This window comes from Kryptolebias marmoratus, linkage group LG9, assembly GCF_001649575.2.
Source record: "Kryptolebias marmoratus isolate JLee-2015 linkage group LG9, ASM164957v2, whole genome shotgun sequence".
Classification (NCBI taxonomy): domain Eukaryota; kingdom Metazoa; phylum Chordata; class Actinopteri; order Cyprinodontiformes; family Rivulidae; genus Kryptolebias; species Kryptolebias marmoratus.
The window spans coordinates 30,794,603-30,810,460 of record NC_051438.1 but is presented as its reverse complement, the minus strand read 5'-3'; the positions used below and the strand labels follow the sequence as shown (position 1 = coordinate 30,810,460).

The 15,858-nt window shown below is 39.4% G+C and overlaps 1 protein-coding gene across 1 annotated transcript; it reads right to left on the bottom strand.

Moving 5' to 3' along the window:
- Nucleotides 1-1,716: 1,716 nt before the first annotated feature.
- LOC119617357 (putative mediator of RNA polymerase II transcription subunit 26) lies at nt 1,717-4,464 on the bottom strand. Its single transcript, XM_037977509.1, has one exon. It carries the CDS (start codon nt 4,406-4,408, stop codon nt 3,260-3,262), a length of 1,149 nt encoding a protein of 382 aa, XP_037833437.1. The 5' UTR covers nt 4,409-4,464; the 3' UTR covers nt 1,717-3,259.
- Nucleotides 4,465-15,858: the final 11,394 nt, after the last annotated feature.

Below are 15,858 nucleotides of genomic sequence, written 5' to 3'. Positions count from 1 at the left end.
AAGAGATGGGATGGTTTCATTTAATGTGTGTGGTATGTTACAGGTCCACTGGTTACGGAGTTAATTAGTGTCGTTGACTCCTTTGAGGACTAATTGACTCTGGCACACGCACCTTCAGCTCGTTTTGTTTTTCTGGGCAGAGAACTGCCTCATCTCTTCACTCATCAAATACATCAGATCATCCAAATTATATCAAGCACTCACCCATTTCTTTTCATTAGAAACTCTCTGTTTTCCAATGCTGATGCTGGGAAATGGAAGCCAGATTCTTCTGCACACAACTCTGTTGCTTTTAGCGTGTCCCTTGTTTCATTGTTTCTGTTTTAGTTGAAACCTAATTGTGTTAATAAACATTAAAAACTGGCAAAGAAAAACCTTCACAGATATTAATATTAGGCAGCCAGACATGAAGTAAAAGATGGCAGCGCTCCTTCATCACTGTGTGCTGTTTTCTGAATGAGATTCTCATTCAGGTTTGAATTCAGTGCCAGGACATTAATGAAAGATGGCAAGCAGCAGATCCAAATCATAAACTGCAAGCAGCCAAGAGAAGAAGCCTGAGCTGAGTATCTGACAACCAAACAGGACTGGATACTCTGAGATCCAGTTAAAAAGCTCAAACCTCCCAAAGAAACAATAAAGTTTTATAAACAGACACATGATTTAGATTTTTAATGAACTGAAGAAAAGCCTCCTCTGAAGTCTGCCATCTCCAATAAATGACCACTTCATATGAAACACTATCATCAAATGTCCTAAAACTGCAGACGAAGCAGACCTTCAGGATCCAAGACTGGAGTTCCACAAAGTTCTAAACATCAGCACCAACAGCACAGACAAGAACTTAGAACCCAACTACATTCATCACGAGTCTGTTTGTCACTGTTCCTGAAGGTACAGATATTTCATTTCTGTGAAAACAGTGTGGATGATTCTGCTGGAGAGGCTAAAACTGGTTTCTTAAAGCTAAAAGAAGCAAAACACTGGATGGAAGTAAAAAGTAGCAAAAGGCTAGCTAAAAGTAGCAGAATGGTAGCTAAAAGCTAAAAGCAGCACAGCAGTAGCTAAAGCAGATTTTAAAAAGAACATTAAACAGGAGAGACCCTAATGTATTTCTTGGGGAAAATATTTGTAAAAAAAAAAGGAAATATATTGAAAAGTACAAAAGTTACAAAACCCAAAAGTCATATTGCCCTTTCTCCTGAAGGAGCCGAACATTTGATATATGAACAACTAAAGTAACACAAAGTTTGCTGAAGTAGTTAAATTACAGTAAAACAATAAAGTCATAATAAGTCAGTGATCACACAAACATTAACAAAGGTCAGATACTGTTTTAAAATTGTCTAAAATAATTCAATATTTAACCTAATGCAACATTTTGTTTCACTAACAGCTGAAAAACTGAAATTTTATAAAAGATATTGACACATAATAGTGAAATAATCTGAAGCACGTCTAAACCTAAACAGGTGATTTAAGAGCTTCAATCAAAGCAATCTGTAAGAAAGTAGAGGACAAAAATTGGATCTGACAGGAGACCAAATAATCTTCCTCAGCATTTTATCTCTCCTTCTTTAATAACTGACATTTGTTAAACAGATCACATCAGCTGAGCTTCAGAAGTCCTGAGTGCTGTTTCTCTTGCAGCCTAAGAACAGTTCTCTGCTCTCATTTCCCAGCAGCTTCTAGGAAAGTGGTGGCATTTTCTCATCTTCCCTGCGTGTTCAGGACCCATCTGCTGATGGCTGCAAGTGGCCACTGATGGTGCTGAAATGACATTTATTCATTCACTCCAGCTTTTCTTGTTCTTCACCCCCTCAGCTGTACATTATGTGCTTCAAAAGCTTAGACATTTAGAAATCTCTTTGACTCGGCCTGTAAGCTTTTATAACCAGCACTCTACATGTGCTAAGGTTCCTGCAGCTAAAAGCTGCTCATCGTGTCAGTTTGTTAGAAAGGATCAGATCAAAAACCAGTTTAAAGAAACGATTGGTAAAGAAATGATAGAGTTCAATGATAAAACAACCAGAGTGAAGAAACTTCCATCCATTCGTTTTCTGCTACCTGGTAGGAGCCGGGCCCGAGAGGCGGGCAACACCTGCTCTCCGGTCCATCACAAAATCATTTAAAATCAGTGTCCGCTCCCATATTTTCACTGGAACCAGGATACTCAGATTTCAGATGCAGCATTCTGACAAGGTAACTCTCACAGGCTGCTTCCTGATTCCAGAACCAACGAGGAGCTGTCCCGATTCTTTCTGGGATGTAGAACAGAGCGGGGAGGCTTTCTGGTCTTACAAACAGGAGCACACTTCAGTTTCATAGTCACAAGTTTTACAGATTAAATGATCAATATCATTTCAGATATTTGGTAATAAACCTATGTCAACAGGAAAATGAAAAGTAGCATAAATTTGGATAAATATGGCTCTGAACCAACACCTGATGGAAAGAAGGGGTGATACAATATAAGAATGTAAAACAGAAACACCTCAGAGCAAATGGCCTCACATTTGGAGAGGAGAACACTGCTGGAGGAATATAATTAGATTTTTCATTTCACCCAAAGCTAGGAGCAAATCTTTCTGTGCACCACAGTCATGTTGGAGAAACTGTGGGGAATAATGTAGAATATCCACATTTATTTAGACTTTGTCCTGGAAAGTTAGGGGAGATGTTCATGAGATTACTGTCAGAGTTGTAGGTTATGATCTACCACAGTCAATCATTTTACAGGAGACGATGTGTGAAGGGAGCACACACACACACACACACACACGCACACAGAGTCATGAAGGAGAATCAAGGGTTGCTGAATCGCTCTTAGTCTGGCCCCTCACCCAGTCCCAAACATCATGGCTTCTGGGACCATCGGGACACGCAAACACCCCCACCGCGATAAGGTGGCGATTCACGAGGGTGAATAATTTTTTTTTGTTTTTTTAAATTTATTTATTTTTTTACTTATTTATTAATGTAAGTGTGTGAATGTAGAATGACCAGTGAGTGACCAATTGGTTTGAATTTGAACGATGTGGGGGAAAACCGGAGTTCCCGGAGAAAAACCCACGCAGCACGGTGAAAATATCTGATGCTAATCTGACACCTTCTTTGTGTTTGGAAAGGAGATGATGCTTTTCCACCGTGTTGCCCTTTTTTTTAAACAAAAAGAAAAAAATAAAAGATAAATGTTCACTGGTTTGTGTTTGAAACGTTTTGTAAATGTTTGCCGGTGTGGTGCGTAAAGGAGAACGTTTCAGATGGAAGCATTTTTAGTTTTCTTCCAACTTCCAGGCTTTTTCAGGCCAAGGAAATGGCGTGCTCGCTTCCAGAAAGACTTCTTCTTCTCTGGAGAAGTCAGTTCTCCATCAGGTGTCTCCAGGAGGGGTTTCTCAGGGTTCGGTGAATCCAACTGTGTGTCTTTGAGTTCAGAGGAGAGCTGAAGGTTGATCTCAATCTGATCTTTAAGCTCAGCTGTCAGTCGGTCCACGTCTGCTTCAAAGTTGGAGCAGATCATTTCCAAATTAAAGTTCTCCTGGGTCATGGTCTCGTTCTCTGCCTGGAGGTTATTAATTGTCTCCAGGCTTTCCTTGTTGTTCTGGACAGAAACGTGCATGTCTTTGCAGAGCTGCTGTAAAAATGCTTCTGACATGACTTTAAGAGCGGAAACGTCCATCTCATGTTTGGTTTTGAGATGGCTGTAAGATGTGGCCATTTGTTCCAGCTCTTTCTGCAATTTTGATTCTTTTTCTTGTGAGATCTCTCGTAGCTTCTGGATCTCCTGGGCGGATGTTTCTTTTAGATGGTTCTGTAACTGTTTTTCTGCGTCAACCTGACTCTGGGTCTCTGCGGCTTGCTGTTGAAACGCCGCAGCCTGTTGACGGAGTGCAACAACTTCCTTTTCATATTTGTTGCTCAGCTCTTCATATGAACGCTTGGCTTCATCCAGTTGTTGCTGGAGAGCCTTGGTTTTCTCTTTCTCCTGCTGGAGTTCGGCCGAAAACCTTTCCTGGCTCATGACGTGAGCCACTTTCAGTTCCTCGTAATCCTGCTGAAGGCTTTTCTTTTTCCTCTGTTTGATGCTGCTCTGCACCTGGGAAGCGATCTTAGTGGAGCTGAGAGTTTCTGCATCGCTGTATTTCTGCAGTCTCTGGAGCTCCTGTCTAACTTCCTTCTCTTTCTTGATAAACACTTCCTTCAGGGACTTCTGTTTGTCCAACTGGGCCTTGGTCTCTTGCAGCTCCTGCCACAGCTGGCTCGATCTATGGTTCTCCTGAAACCATTTCGCTCGCTCATCGCTGAGAAGGGCGTTCAGCCTGCTGATTTCGTGATGGGGTGAGGTCTGCTCCATCCAGGCTTCCTGATTCCTGCCTCTTCTCTGATTGGGGTATCTCTGATACGACATTTTTCTAAATCCGCCACGAAAATACTACCAAAATGATCCGTCTCTGTCAAGAATGATCTGAGATTCTAAGAACCTGCCTCCTATTTATAGCTTCCATGACATCACGTGTGATGTCACAGTATTCCTTTGATCTGTGTTCCTTTGATCTTTTAAAACTGTTCCTTTGATGTCTCCTCCTGAACTCTTCTGTTCGGCTTTGGTTTACTTTTAAAATTAAATTCTACTAATAAAATGAAAACACTTTATTTAAATTAAAGCTCAAAAGTGCAATTTTGTAACATAGTTTTATTATCTATTTATATAAATATATATATATTTCTTTATGATGGTAAATGGCTTGCACTTGTATAGTGCTTTATCTAGTTACTACAGTGGTCTCCAGTCCTGGTCCTCAGGGCCACCATCCTGCAGGTTTTACTTGTTCCTCTGCTCCAACACACCTGATCTGAGTCAACAGGTGATTAACAGGCTTCTGCAGAACATGAGGAGGTGATTTAACCTCTGAACCAGGTGTGTCCATTTACACATTCATCCACCCATTCATTCACACAACCATTTACACATTCATTCACACATTCATTCACACATTCATTCACACATCCATTTACACATTCATTCACACATTCATTCACACATTCGTTCACCCATTCATCCACCCATTCATTTACACATTCGTTCACCCATTCATCCCCCCATTCATTTACACATTCATTCACCCATTCATCCACCCATTCATTTACACATTCATTCACACATTTGTTCACCCATTTATCCACCCATTCATCCACCCATTCATCCACCCATTCATCCACCCATTCATCCACCCATTCATTCACACATCCATTCACCCATTCATTCACACATCCATTCACCCATTGATGGTGGTGAGTTTAAATGTAGCCACAGCTGCCCTGGGGCTGACAGAAGTGAGGCTGCCATCACACCGATGCCCCCGAGCCCTCTGACCACCACCAGTAGGCAAGGCAGGTGAAGTGCCTTGCCCAGGGACACAATAGCTGAGACTGATGGAGAAGGAGCTTGAACCAGCAACCCTCCAGATTACAGGATGAACCCCTACCTCCTGAGCCACTGCCACCCCAAGTGATGGCTTTAACAGAACTCCTGGGGATGTTTAGGGCTGTGGAAATCTGTGGAAATCTTTCCTCTGAGTTGAATTAGGGCAGTCACTTTAAAGATATTTAAGCAATCACTTATTTTATATAACATATTTTTATTTAATTGGTATGACTCTGTAGATCGTTGAGTTCAATTAGACATTGAAGACTTTTTTTAATCTTATTTTATTTGTTTTTGTAAAACAGGCCAATTTTCATTGACCATGACTGATTTATGACAGCAATTAAAGCAGAAAACATCCAAGGAGACGAATACTGTTCGAAACTCACAAAGCTGCAAAATAAATACAGTAAACAATGAAAAAATAAATAAAAATTAAAAACAAACCATCAAAATAATCAGTTCTTTAATTTCCACTTCTGGAGTTTGTTCGGCCAATTGTTTTCTTTTGTAATAATGAAAAAACATTCCGTGTTTTGCCATGATTTGTTTGTGCAAAGTGTTGATACAGTGATGTGAAATTATCTGAAGGACAACACTTTGAATTTAAGGCTTCTCATTCATATCAGGGCTGTGATCAGGGGAAGGAACAATCCTTTGTGTTTGAAGACTCATAGATCCATTTAATGGTCGTTCTATCACTTTTAGCTATGTACATAAAACAGCCTTATTAGGGAGAATGAGAAAGAGTTCACAAATGCATTTTAATTTGCACCATTTGAGCTGACACAGAGAAGTAAAGAGGAGCTGTTTCTGAAACATTAAACTCCTTCTAATCTTCATGACACCTCCATATGTCAACTGAAGCAGAAGTTTGCAGCTTATACGTCCATCAGGGCGGTCTGCACCCAACTGGCTGATGGCAGAGTCAGGGAAAGCTGTAGGAACTGGCTGTTAATAGTGAGAATCATCCACGAGTGGAGGATAGCACAACACACACACACACATGCATATATATATATATATATATATATATATATATATAATATTTTTTATTCATTTATTTTCACGGTCTGCACAAAGATCAAGTTGATGGTTTGAAGCTGAAAACAAGAGGAAGGAAACTGAAACATGGAAGCATTAAATGACAGGATGAAAACTGATGAGGAGAAATGAACAACAGAATAAAATAAGCATTAATAAATAAAAATACAGAAGAAGATTTACTGACTTTTGATGTATATGGGCTTCTGAATGGGGGAGGGGAGGAGGGGTCCCATCTGTGGCTTAGTTAACTGGAAGGTTATTATCTCACTTCCTGGGGTTCTGCAGGTTGAAGTTTATCTTCATCAGGTGAGCTTTAACCTGCTGGTTTGTTGAAATCAACAGAACAGTGGAACACGCTTTAGAAGGACGGGGCCTTTAATCATGTTTAAATCCAGAGCTGTTGTCTGGCTTTCTGCCTCCAGACTGCAGCCCTGACTCTAACCTCTGGTTGTCAGTGTTACACATGAACTGAGGCGGTAATGAGGAACTGGAAGCAGATGGACGGGCTTGGAGGTGGGCCACACGGAGAGCAGTATGAAGAGAAAACATCACATTATACCTGCACTCCAAATCTGTTGGTTTGGTCTCAACAGCAGGTCAGAGGTCAGCAGAGTCTGCAGCTCTTTACCGTAAACCTGAAACTTCAGCATGCACAGAAAAGATGTTAGCAGCATTTATTTTTAATGTCTCCTCCCCATCTTACTGGGATCCCTGCAGGATTAGGAAAACTTTGTTGTGTCAACTCAATCTCCTGCTCATCTGGAGTCTCTCTGTCACTTTCCTGCTTTGCTCCATGTTTAATGTTGGTACAAGAGTTCTGCATTTACAGCATCTGGCATCAAGCTGGGTAAACCAACCAACATCCCCACCCTCCGGTGCAGACGTCCCTGTTTCCTGAGCAGGACGTTGTAGACACAGAACGAAACCGTGGCTGCGTGATGTGAAATGTTAACGGTGGGTGGGCAGGGTTAGTTTGATTTACCTTTGTTTTAGTCTGTTTTCTGTTTATCATTATGATCATTATGTTTCTGTAGCATTCATCTGTGCCAGTGTTTTCTGTTTCTTAGCTGTTTTCTGTAACCTGTGCAGCCTGGAAGTTTTATTTTATTCTTTTCCATGGCCATAGTTTCTCCTCAGCTCCCCTGTTTGCCCGATCTTTAATTTGTTAGTAATCATTCATTAGTAATCATCTCAGCTGCTCTAACTCACTAATCAGCCCTCCCAGCAGGTAAAAGCTCTTTGTTTCCCTCTCAGATCCTTCTGTTTCAGCCCTGCTTTTTGTTTTACTTTAAGTTGTTTTTTGACTTTATCTGCCTGCCTGCTGTCTGCAGTCTTTGGTCCTCAACACCAATAATCACCAAAACTTTAAAATCTTGTATGACATGAAGTTTTTCTTTTTGTTCCCAGTATTTGTGAAAGAGAAAAGAGTCAAATAGATGATTTATTTTTGTTCTGATAGAGCTCAACCCCTCCTACATCCATGTGTTCCTGTGTGTTTTGCAGACTAAAGATGGTGAACACTGTTGTTTTTAAATGTGCTACATGAAGAAGTTTGACATTGAAATAAAGATAAGATCCTCTGTGATTGTTACAGTTTATTCTCTTTGGAAGATGAGGTGGTCATTGTTTTAATGCTGACTCGGCATTTTCCTGTTTCTAGTTTCTTCCGTGGTTTTTTAGACTGTAAGTACTTCAACTTGTTCAAGACACCGCAGCTAAAACTTTTGGGTTTTTGTCATACCTATTATATTTTTGGAAATAATTAACTTTATACACTTTTTTTAAATTAATGGACAACTTTAATTCTTTAAAAGACTTAGCTTTTTGATTTCCTCTGACAAATTTTGCTGAGGTGGAAATCAAGTTTCCACCTTTTTGGTTTCAGATACTTTTAGGATTTGGGTGTTTTTTTTCATTTTTTATTTTCTTGTGAATCTTTTGTTGTAGTTTGTTCCTGGTGTTTCTTTCTAATATGTTTTTTTTGTATAGTTTTGCTCCCTGTGCCCTCTGTGTTCCTTGTTTCACTCTCCCTCAGTGATTTTCCATGTCAGCCTGCCGCTACCATCTACACCTGTCTGTAGTTTACAATCACTCACCTGTACCCACTTCCTCATCAGCCCTGCCTTATATTCAGTCTCTGATGCAGTTATGTGTGGGCTGGTTGGCCTTGTGTCTCGGCATCATTCATTGATGTTTATCATTTATGGGTTTGCTGCTGAGTCAGCCATTTGTTTTTGTTTGCCTGAATGAAAGTATTTTAATTTCTGTTTTCTGCATTCTGGGTCTCACCTCCTTCTACCACCCCAACCTGACAGATACTGTTTTGCTAATTTTAGCTTTTGTTCTGAGGATTCATAAATCATTTTTACAGAAAGTTTTTTTTTTCTCTTGTTATAGTTTGTTTTTAGCACATATGCAGCAGATGCTTAAGCCCAGCCTTAAATTAATGCTAACCCTGCTCCCTAAAACTAAGCCTTAACTTTTCATCAGGATAGAAGGTGAGCTGTAAAATGGATCTAAGCTTTTCACCGAAGGAGTGGAAATGAACAGAGTCCAGCAGAAATTAGCAGAGAAGAGCAAACATCACAGTCGCTCACTTCACTGAACTCTCCAGAGCTTTTGGCTCCGTTACATTATGAGCCATTTCCAGCCCTACTGATGTGAACATTCCCTCACCGACTCTTCCACCTAATGTCTGAGAAGCTCCGGACTGCAGTGCATGAGAGAAAATGGTTCTAAAGTGGGCTTTTTATGAGCCACTTTTGGACCAAACAGTTCAGATGGATCTCTGAGGGTTATGAAGACCGGGTAACTGCCCAAAGTCAAACATACCATCAAGGACTTTTTCTCTGGTTACATTTGGACTGCAGGTGATGTAAAGCCTGCAGAGTGAGGAAATGTGTCAACCCTCAAATTAATCTATTAAATATCATAAAAATACAGTTTATGGTCATTCCCATCATCTGTTATTCGTTAATTTGACTTTTAGTCTTTATTTCTTGTATCTTATTTTATTGCATTATTCTTTCATTTGCACTTTTGTTTTTAGTGTTTTTATTTTTGGTTTTCTTTGCTTATGGTACTTTAAGGGAATTTATTTAGGTAGTACCTTTTAAAATTTGAGTTATTTTAACTCGGATGGACAAGAGTTTAACTTTAATTCATAAAACTGTTGCTGTTCAGTCTCAGACGGATGTAATCTGTAATTAAATGTATTGCTGCAAACTGCTGACTAGCAAAGAATTCTGTAAATATATTTGAGGTGTCATGCATCAAGATGTTTTTGGATATTTTTTTTGTTTTCTTTTTTAAATCCTTCCTTTCTTCTAAACTGAGTCTGGATTCGCTGCTGCAGACTGAAGAACCCTGAACTGATGATTTACAGTTGGTGGAAGTTCTGGAATAAATCCAAACTTTGGTTCTCTCAGTGCCTTATTATTCTGTGAAAGCTCTGTCTGACTCATCTCGTATTTCCAGCTCTAAAAGAACTCACTGTCTTCAGCTCTAAACTGTGATGCTGTACAATGTGTGTGCTTTGACTAATGTCTCTACTTTTGATTAAACATTCTCTAGAAATAAGAACATATCTTTTACAGATTTACTTAATCATTCTCAGCTCTGGACAGAAAAAAATTCAGACTGATTCACTTCAACAATAAAGTCTCTACAACAAAGAACAAATAAACCACTCTATACTCCCTTTAAATAATGAGGTTTGCAGGTATTCAAGGTGAAGCTGAGCTGAATTTAATCCTAAATGTGTTTGAGGTTATATAACTTTCTGTGAATGCTGAAAACTAATATTGAATGCTGGGCTTAAAAACACAAGAACCATAAGCTGAAGCAATGTCTCTGAGTGTTGTCAATATTGAAGGAATTCCATAAAAGCAAATATGTGCTTTCCTGATGATCCTCTGCTGCTCTCTGAGCCTGCAAGCTGTTTCTCAGTTTTCCTGTTGCAGCAGCAGCAGCAGCAGCAGCAGCAGCGATGATAAAGTGAGCTGTGATAATTCTGCTGTCAGCTTTATAAACAGGGTCCACTGAGTCTGACCTGTGGCTCAACGCAACGCCCATGAATCAGCCCAAACCGTAAACATTTGAGCGATAAATAACTATAATTAAAAAATACTGGTTATTGCATAAATTAGGTAATCAATTAGACTGCATTTGGTATTCATGTGCTGCCTACTCAGCCTGCAGTTTGACTTATTAGACTCTCTGAGGCTAAACTGCATTTCACTAAGATTTAGAGGTTGGTATTTTTCTTATGTATGAGTGTGTGTAGGTGTGTGTGTGTGTGTGTGTGTGTTACACTGAGGGAGACTAATGGTCCTCTGCCTTTTGCATTTACACTGTAAACATTACAAATATAGAGATTAAAAACATTATAAACATGTCATGAGGATGTATTTTATAACATCAGGTGACAATTCTGCTCATTCAAATGTTAAAATTCAAATTTATATCTCTGAATTCTATAAGTGCAAACTCTCAAGTATTTTGCAAATAAATCTGATTTGTTTGTTTGCAGAGAGCAGCAATATAATATTTACTCAAAGATTTGGACAAAGGGTGGAACACGTGCTGAAACCATAAATCAGTCAAATGATTGAATATTTCAGAGAATAAAGGAACGTGATTCATGTCTGACATATGCTTCCTGTTTAGTTAAACCTGGTCAAATGAACCAACCTCAACCAAACTTTTCTTTTCAGTTCTTGTTGATTTTTACCTTTAGAATGAAATCAACCTGCTTCACGTTGAGGTTCTTTACCAAAGCTGTTAGATGTCTCATGTTTTTACGGTGCCGTTATGTATAAACACTTGCAGGTCTTTTTGCATCATTTTAAACACATTTTGCTGTAATTGGGAGATCTGAGATCTGCAGTCTGAAAGAAGTTCTGTGGCTTTAAACAAAGCTAAGCTGCACAGCATCAGTGTGCAGAGCTGAAACCACTGGAGGGTTTGCTGAACTTATGAAGAATTTGATTTGAAGGCTGTGTATAAAACAGAATTCACTTGTTAAAATAAACTCTTTCTTGCAGTGTTTGCTTTTACTTTCCCTGAAACGCATTAAAACTTGGGTTCCGGTGAGGGTTTCTCCCACACTCTGCTCCCACGGTGCACCTAACTTAGACAACATGAATTGTTGATAGGCAAAAAAACAACAATTGCTACTTAAATCTTCATGTAATATTTATTGGACAAGCACGGCAGGTTTGCAGCTGTGGCCTTGTAGCTGCAAGCACAGAAGAGTTTTGTGCAGTTCGTGCAAAACAAAGTACGAATGAAGGAAAAGAAGATAGAAGTGTAAAAATAAATATTAATACAGTTGTTCAGACGGTTCTCGTTTCATACGAGTATAATTGGATTCTCTGAGAACGGCTGAAATAAAACTGAAGTGGAAAAGCGTGTGCACAGCCAACAGATTGCCTCATATCCATGCAGGGAGCTGAGCCCACATTAAGAATGGCCTCTGCATCTTCCGCCTCCCTCCGAAGGCTGCTGCAGCTTTGGCAACAGCTGCTTTTGTTTATTCTACACCTAACATGTCCTCCCCCCGAAGTTTACCCTTCATCAGCAAACATATTAGGTTATGCTAATATTAGTTGTCATTAGAAACATGCTCACGGCGCTGATTTCTTCTCTGTTCACTGACTCATTTGTTTTGATAACTCTGTGTTCCCTCCTGCACGCGGGGGTTAGCGGCTCTGCTGCGCAGCGTGGGCGCTAACGGAGGTCAGGGGTTAAATTCTGCACATCTATATCATCTGTGTTAGCTTTCAGTTAATGCACAACTCCCACCTCCTGCTCTTAAACATGACTGAGGTGCACTAATGGACAGCATCAGAGCTTCAATGTACTGAAGAGCAACAAGCTCCTGCCAGGTCTGGACTCCAACTCACTTCAACAACAACAAGAGACAGAAGTGCAGCTTTAAGCCCACATTTATCCTCAAACACTCCAAAACAAAGATACAAGCGGATATCCACCTTCTTTCAGTTTTAGGGTATCAGGACAGAATAAAACTCTCTTTACTTTCCAGAGTCAATATAAAACTGATCTGATCTTTAAAAGGTTCTAAAATGATTCTAATCTGACCTCAGGTGAACAAAAACACACAACAGATTCCACTGAGTCATAATTTATTAGACAAAAACTGGTTCCAGCTCCTGATCCAGTAGAAACTCCACCTGGACCTGTCATTCTGTGTCTCTTTCCTGTCCTCTCTAACCCCAGCGGGTCGAAGCAGATGGCCGCTCATCCTGAGCCTGGTTCTGGTTCTGATTCTGGTTCTGCTGGAGGTTTGAGTCTTTCCTTCCCACTGTCGCCTTCCTGCTGCTCAGGATGGGAGACTGAGACGAAGTGAAGATTCAGCTCAATCTGCCTCCTTATACAGAAAACTTTACTAAATGTTTCTGTTCAGACCTGAGACGACTTGTTGGGACTTGGTGCTCTGTAAATAAACTGAACTGACCCAGCAGAACCTCCTCCAGCAGCAGAACTCTCAGTGGGTTCCTGGTTGTGGAGGAGTTGTGGCCCACTCTTCTTTCTAGCGTTGCTCCAGCTCATTGGTTTCTGCTCAGCTCTCTGAGGTTCTGGTTCTGGTTCTGGACAGATGGCCTCACATCTGACTCCAGAATCAGCCCAAACCATCAGCCCTCCACCACCGTGCTGACAGCTGCAGTGCATTCTGGGTAAACATATGTCCTCTGCTCTGGTTCTGGTTCTGGTCCAAAACTCTTGTGGTTCCTTCAGATGAAACTTTCCAAACCGAAATCGAGCTGCCATCTTGTTTATAGAGAGAAGAGGTTTTTAAACAAGCCCTGACCTTTGACCTTTGACCTTTAACCTGCTAACTGAGGCCTGTAGGGTCTGAAATGGAGCTCATTTCTCTGAGCACTGCACAGTCTGACCTTCGGGGTGAATTTGATTTGAATCCTTTTAGAACCTGGTAAAGACCAGATCAGTTTTATTATGTCTTAATATGGAAAACCCTGGAACTGAAAAAGGATCAACGTTTCCATGACTGCACATATATCCAACATAAACGTCTGGTTATAGTCAGGAACATGGCCTCCCGTCTGTCCTGAGTGTCAGATCATCTCAGACAACAATAATCAGACTATTTCTTACTCGTTAGTCTAATCAAAACCTTTTACAAGCTATTTAGACTAAACAGCAAAGAAAAAAATCTAATTTAAAGCTGTGTTGTACATCACCTTGTTCTAAAAGCTGCTCATAGCAACCAGCAAGTAAATTAAAATGTCAAGACTCGCCTGTTTAATTTGAGTAATTTATGCAAATACGTACAATTACCTCAAACTGCAGTGATAATGCATAGTTGATGAATTAGCAAACAGAAAATGAGCAGCTCAAGTTAGAAAGAACAAAAGAGGTGAAGGAAAACAAAGATAATAGATTATGAACACTTTCTTTTCTACTTTTATATTCATAAAGTGTCTGTAAGGAGTTCACTGATTAGATTCATGGATTCTTCCATACATTTGTTTACAAACTACATACCTTGTGTTTTTTTTACTGTCATATAAAAACATTCAGCTCATTCAGGAAATGGCTGCTGTGACGTTTGGTTGTTGGACCTTTTATAAGGTATAAATATTATAATTATTATAATAATAATATTATTATTATTATTATAATTCATCTTTATTTACAAATACTTTCTCCAAAAATACATTCAGATCTCTTCAGTCCTTTTAAAGCATTTTTACTTTATAATCTCTGTCAGCGACTGACTCGGTTTTTGTTTTCCTGCGCTACTTTTAGCTTTTAGCTGCCATTCTGCAACATTTAGCTGTTAACTAGACTTCTGCTACTTTTAGCTATCCTTTTCCTTTCTTTTAGCTAACATTTACTGCTTTGGTACTTGTAGTTTTCAGCTGGTGTCCTGCTGTTTTAGCTATGCTAACTCAGTTTCAGCAGATATTCAGCTCTCAGTGTTCAGACTTTATGTAACTTTTCTGCCTGTATCTTGCTTGTTTTAAAGTTTGTACGCCTGCATCTTTAAAGGTCTCTGCATGGCCATCAGTTTGATGGCCTTCCAGACTGAAATCAAAATAAGCTGAATGAAAAAGGACAAGTGTTAGGGGCTAACAAATACAAATACACTATAACGTTTATAGCTTCGGCTAATTTGCAATGCACATCTCCAGATGGGCCTTTAGCACCATAAAATTAAAAATAGTTTATAATACATTATAAAAAGTTTGGAAATTTGAATTTTTTAATATTTATCAGCATTTATTTGAAATCTGAATGTTGGTGATTCTCTCTTCCACTCAGTAAATCAGCAGTAAGCAAACGCAGCGCAGGCAGCAGATACCATCCATGTTCCTCTTCTGCCTCTAAGAACTAAATCCTTCACAGATTTGTTTCTGTGTTTTCTGTCTGAAAACAAACTGACCGAGAGGATCAACAGGGTTTCACACATACAGGTACCAGACTACTCTGCTCAAGAGCACGATGATGAACATAAAGTTTAAAGTGTGTGTGTGGTGGTGGGTGGGTGGGGGGTGGGGGGGTGGTTGTTATGTTTAATATTAACTCTACACACACATAAAAGTGTTGTTTCTCACTTTTTTATTTTAAATCTTACATCTGTCAGTGAAACAATGTTTTTTTGTCCTAAACCTTTTAACTGATCCAAGTTAAAACAAATCAACCTAAAACATCACCAGATTTCAACCATGGATTATCTAAAAAATACAACCAATCCACAAAAATCCACTCTGATGAATGAAAAATCTGTAAATCTCTGATGATTTCAATCAGTGTGACAACGCCAGCTTTGAGTGGGACCCATGATTCATCTGAAGTGCAGAAATATCCAATTTACAGCTTATAATAAAACATTCTGCCATGACAGACTGAAATATAAAAGTCTGAAGCTGTGGTTCTGAAGATCTACGGGTCAGAAAGATATTTAACACCCAGTTGGGTATTTATTTTCACCTGGAGTAAATCCAAACAAATACTTTTAAAAATGAACATAAGTGTGAATGAAACAATTGAATGTTATATAGTCATAACAATTATTTTTAAAATATCAATACCATAAATGAACTAAAACCTTTCTGCAGAAATCCTGCATGAACGTTCAAAAACAGGGATTTGGGACTTCCTTCTGTAATAATATAAGCTGAAAAATATCAACATTTGGTGTATAAACTGAGTTTATTTGCAAAAATATGAGAAAGTTTAAACGTCTCAAAGTTAAATATCATCACACGTCCTCCAGAAATCCTCCATCTGAACCTGTGATTTTATAAAAACTGTCTAAAACCTCAGGTCAGTCATTAAAGACCAACTTCCTGTTTAAACTCTGAGCTGTAGAGCTCCAACAGGACCGGGTTTAGAGCTCC

Excerpts from the sequence above, each read along its gene's own strand:
- LOC119617357 (XM_037977509.1), bottom strand. The coding sequence starts at position 4,408 with ATGTCGTATCAGAGATACCCCAATCAGAGAAGAGGCAGGAATCAGGAA.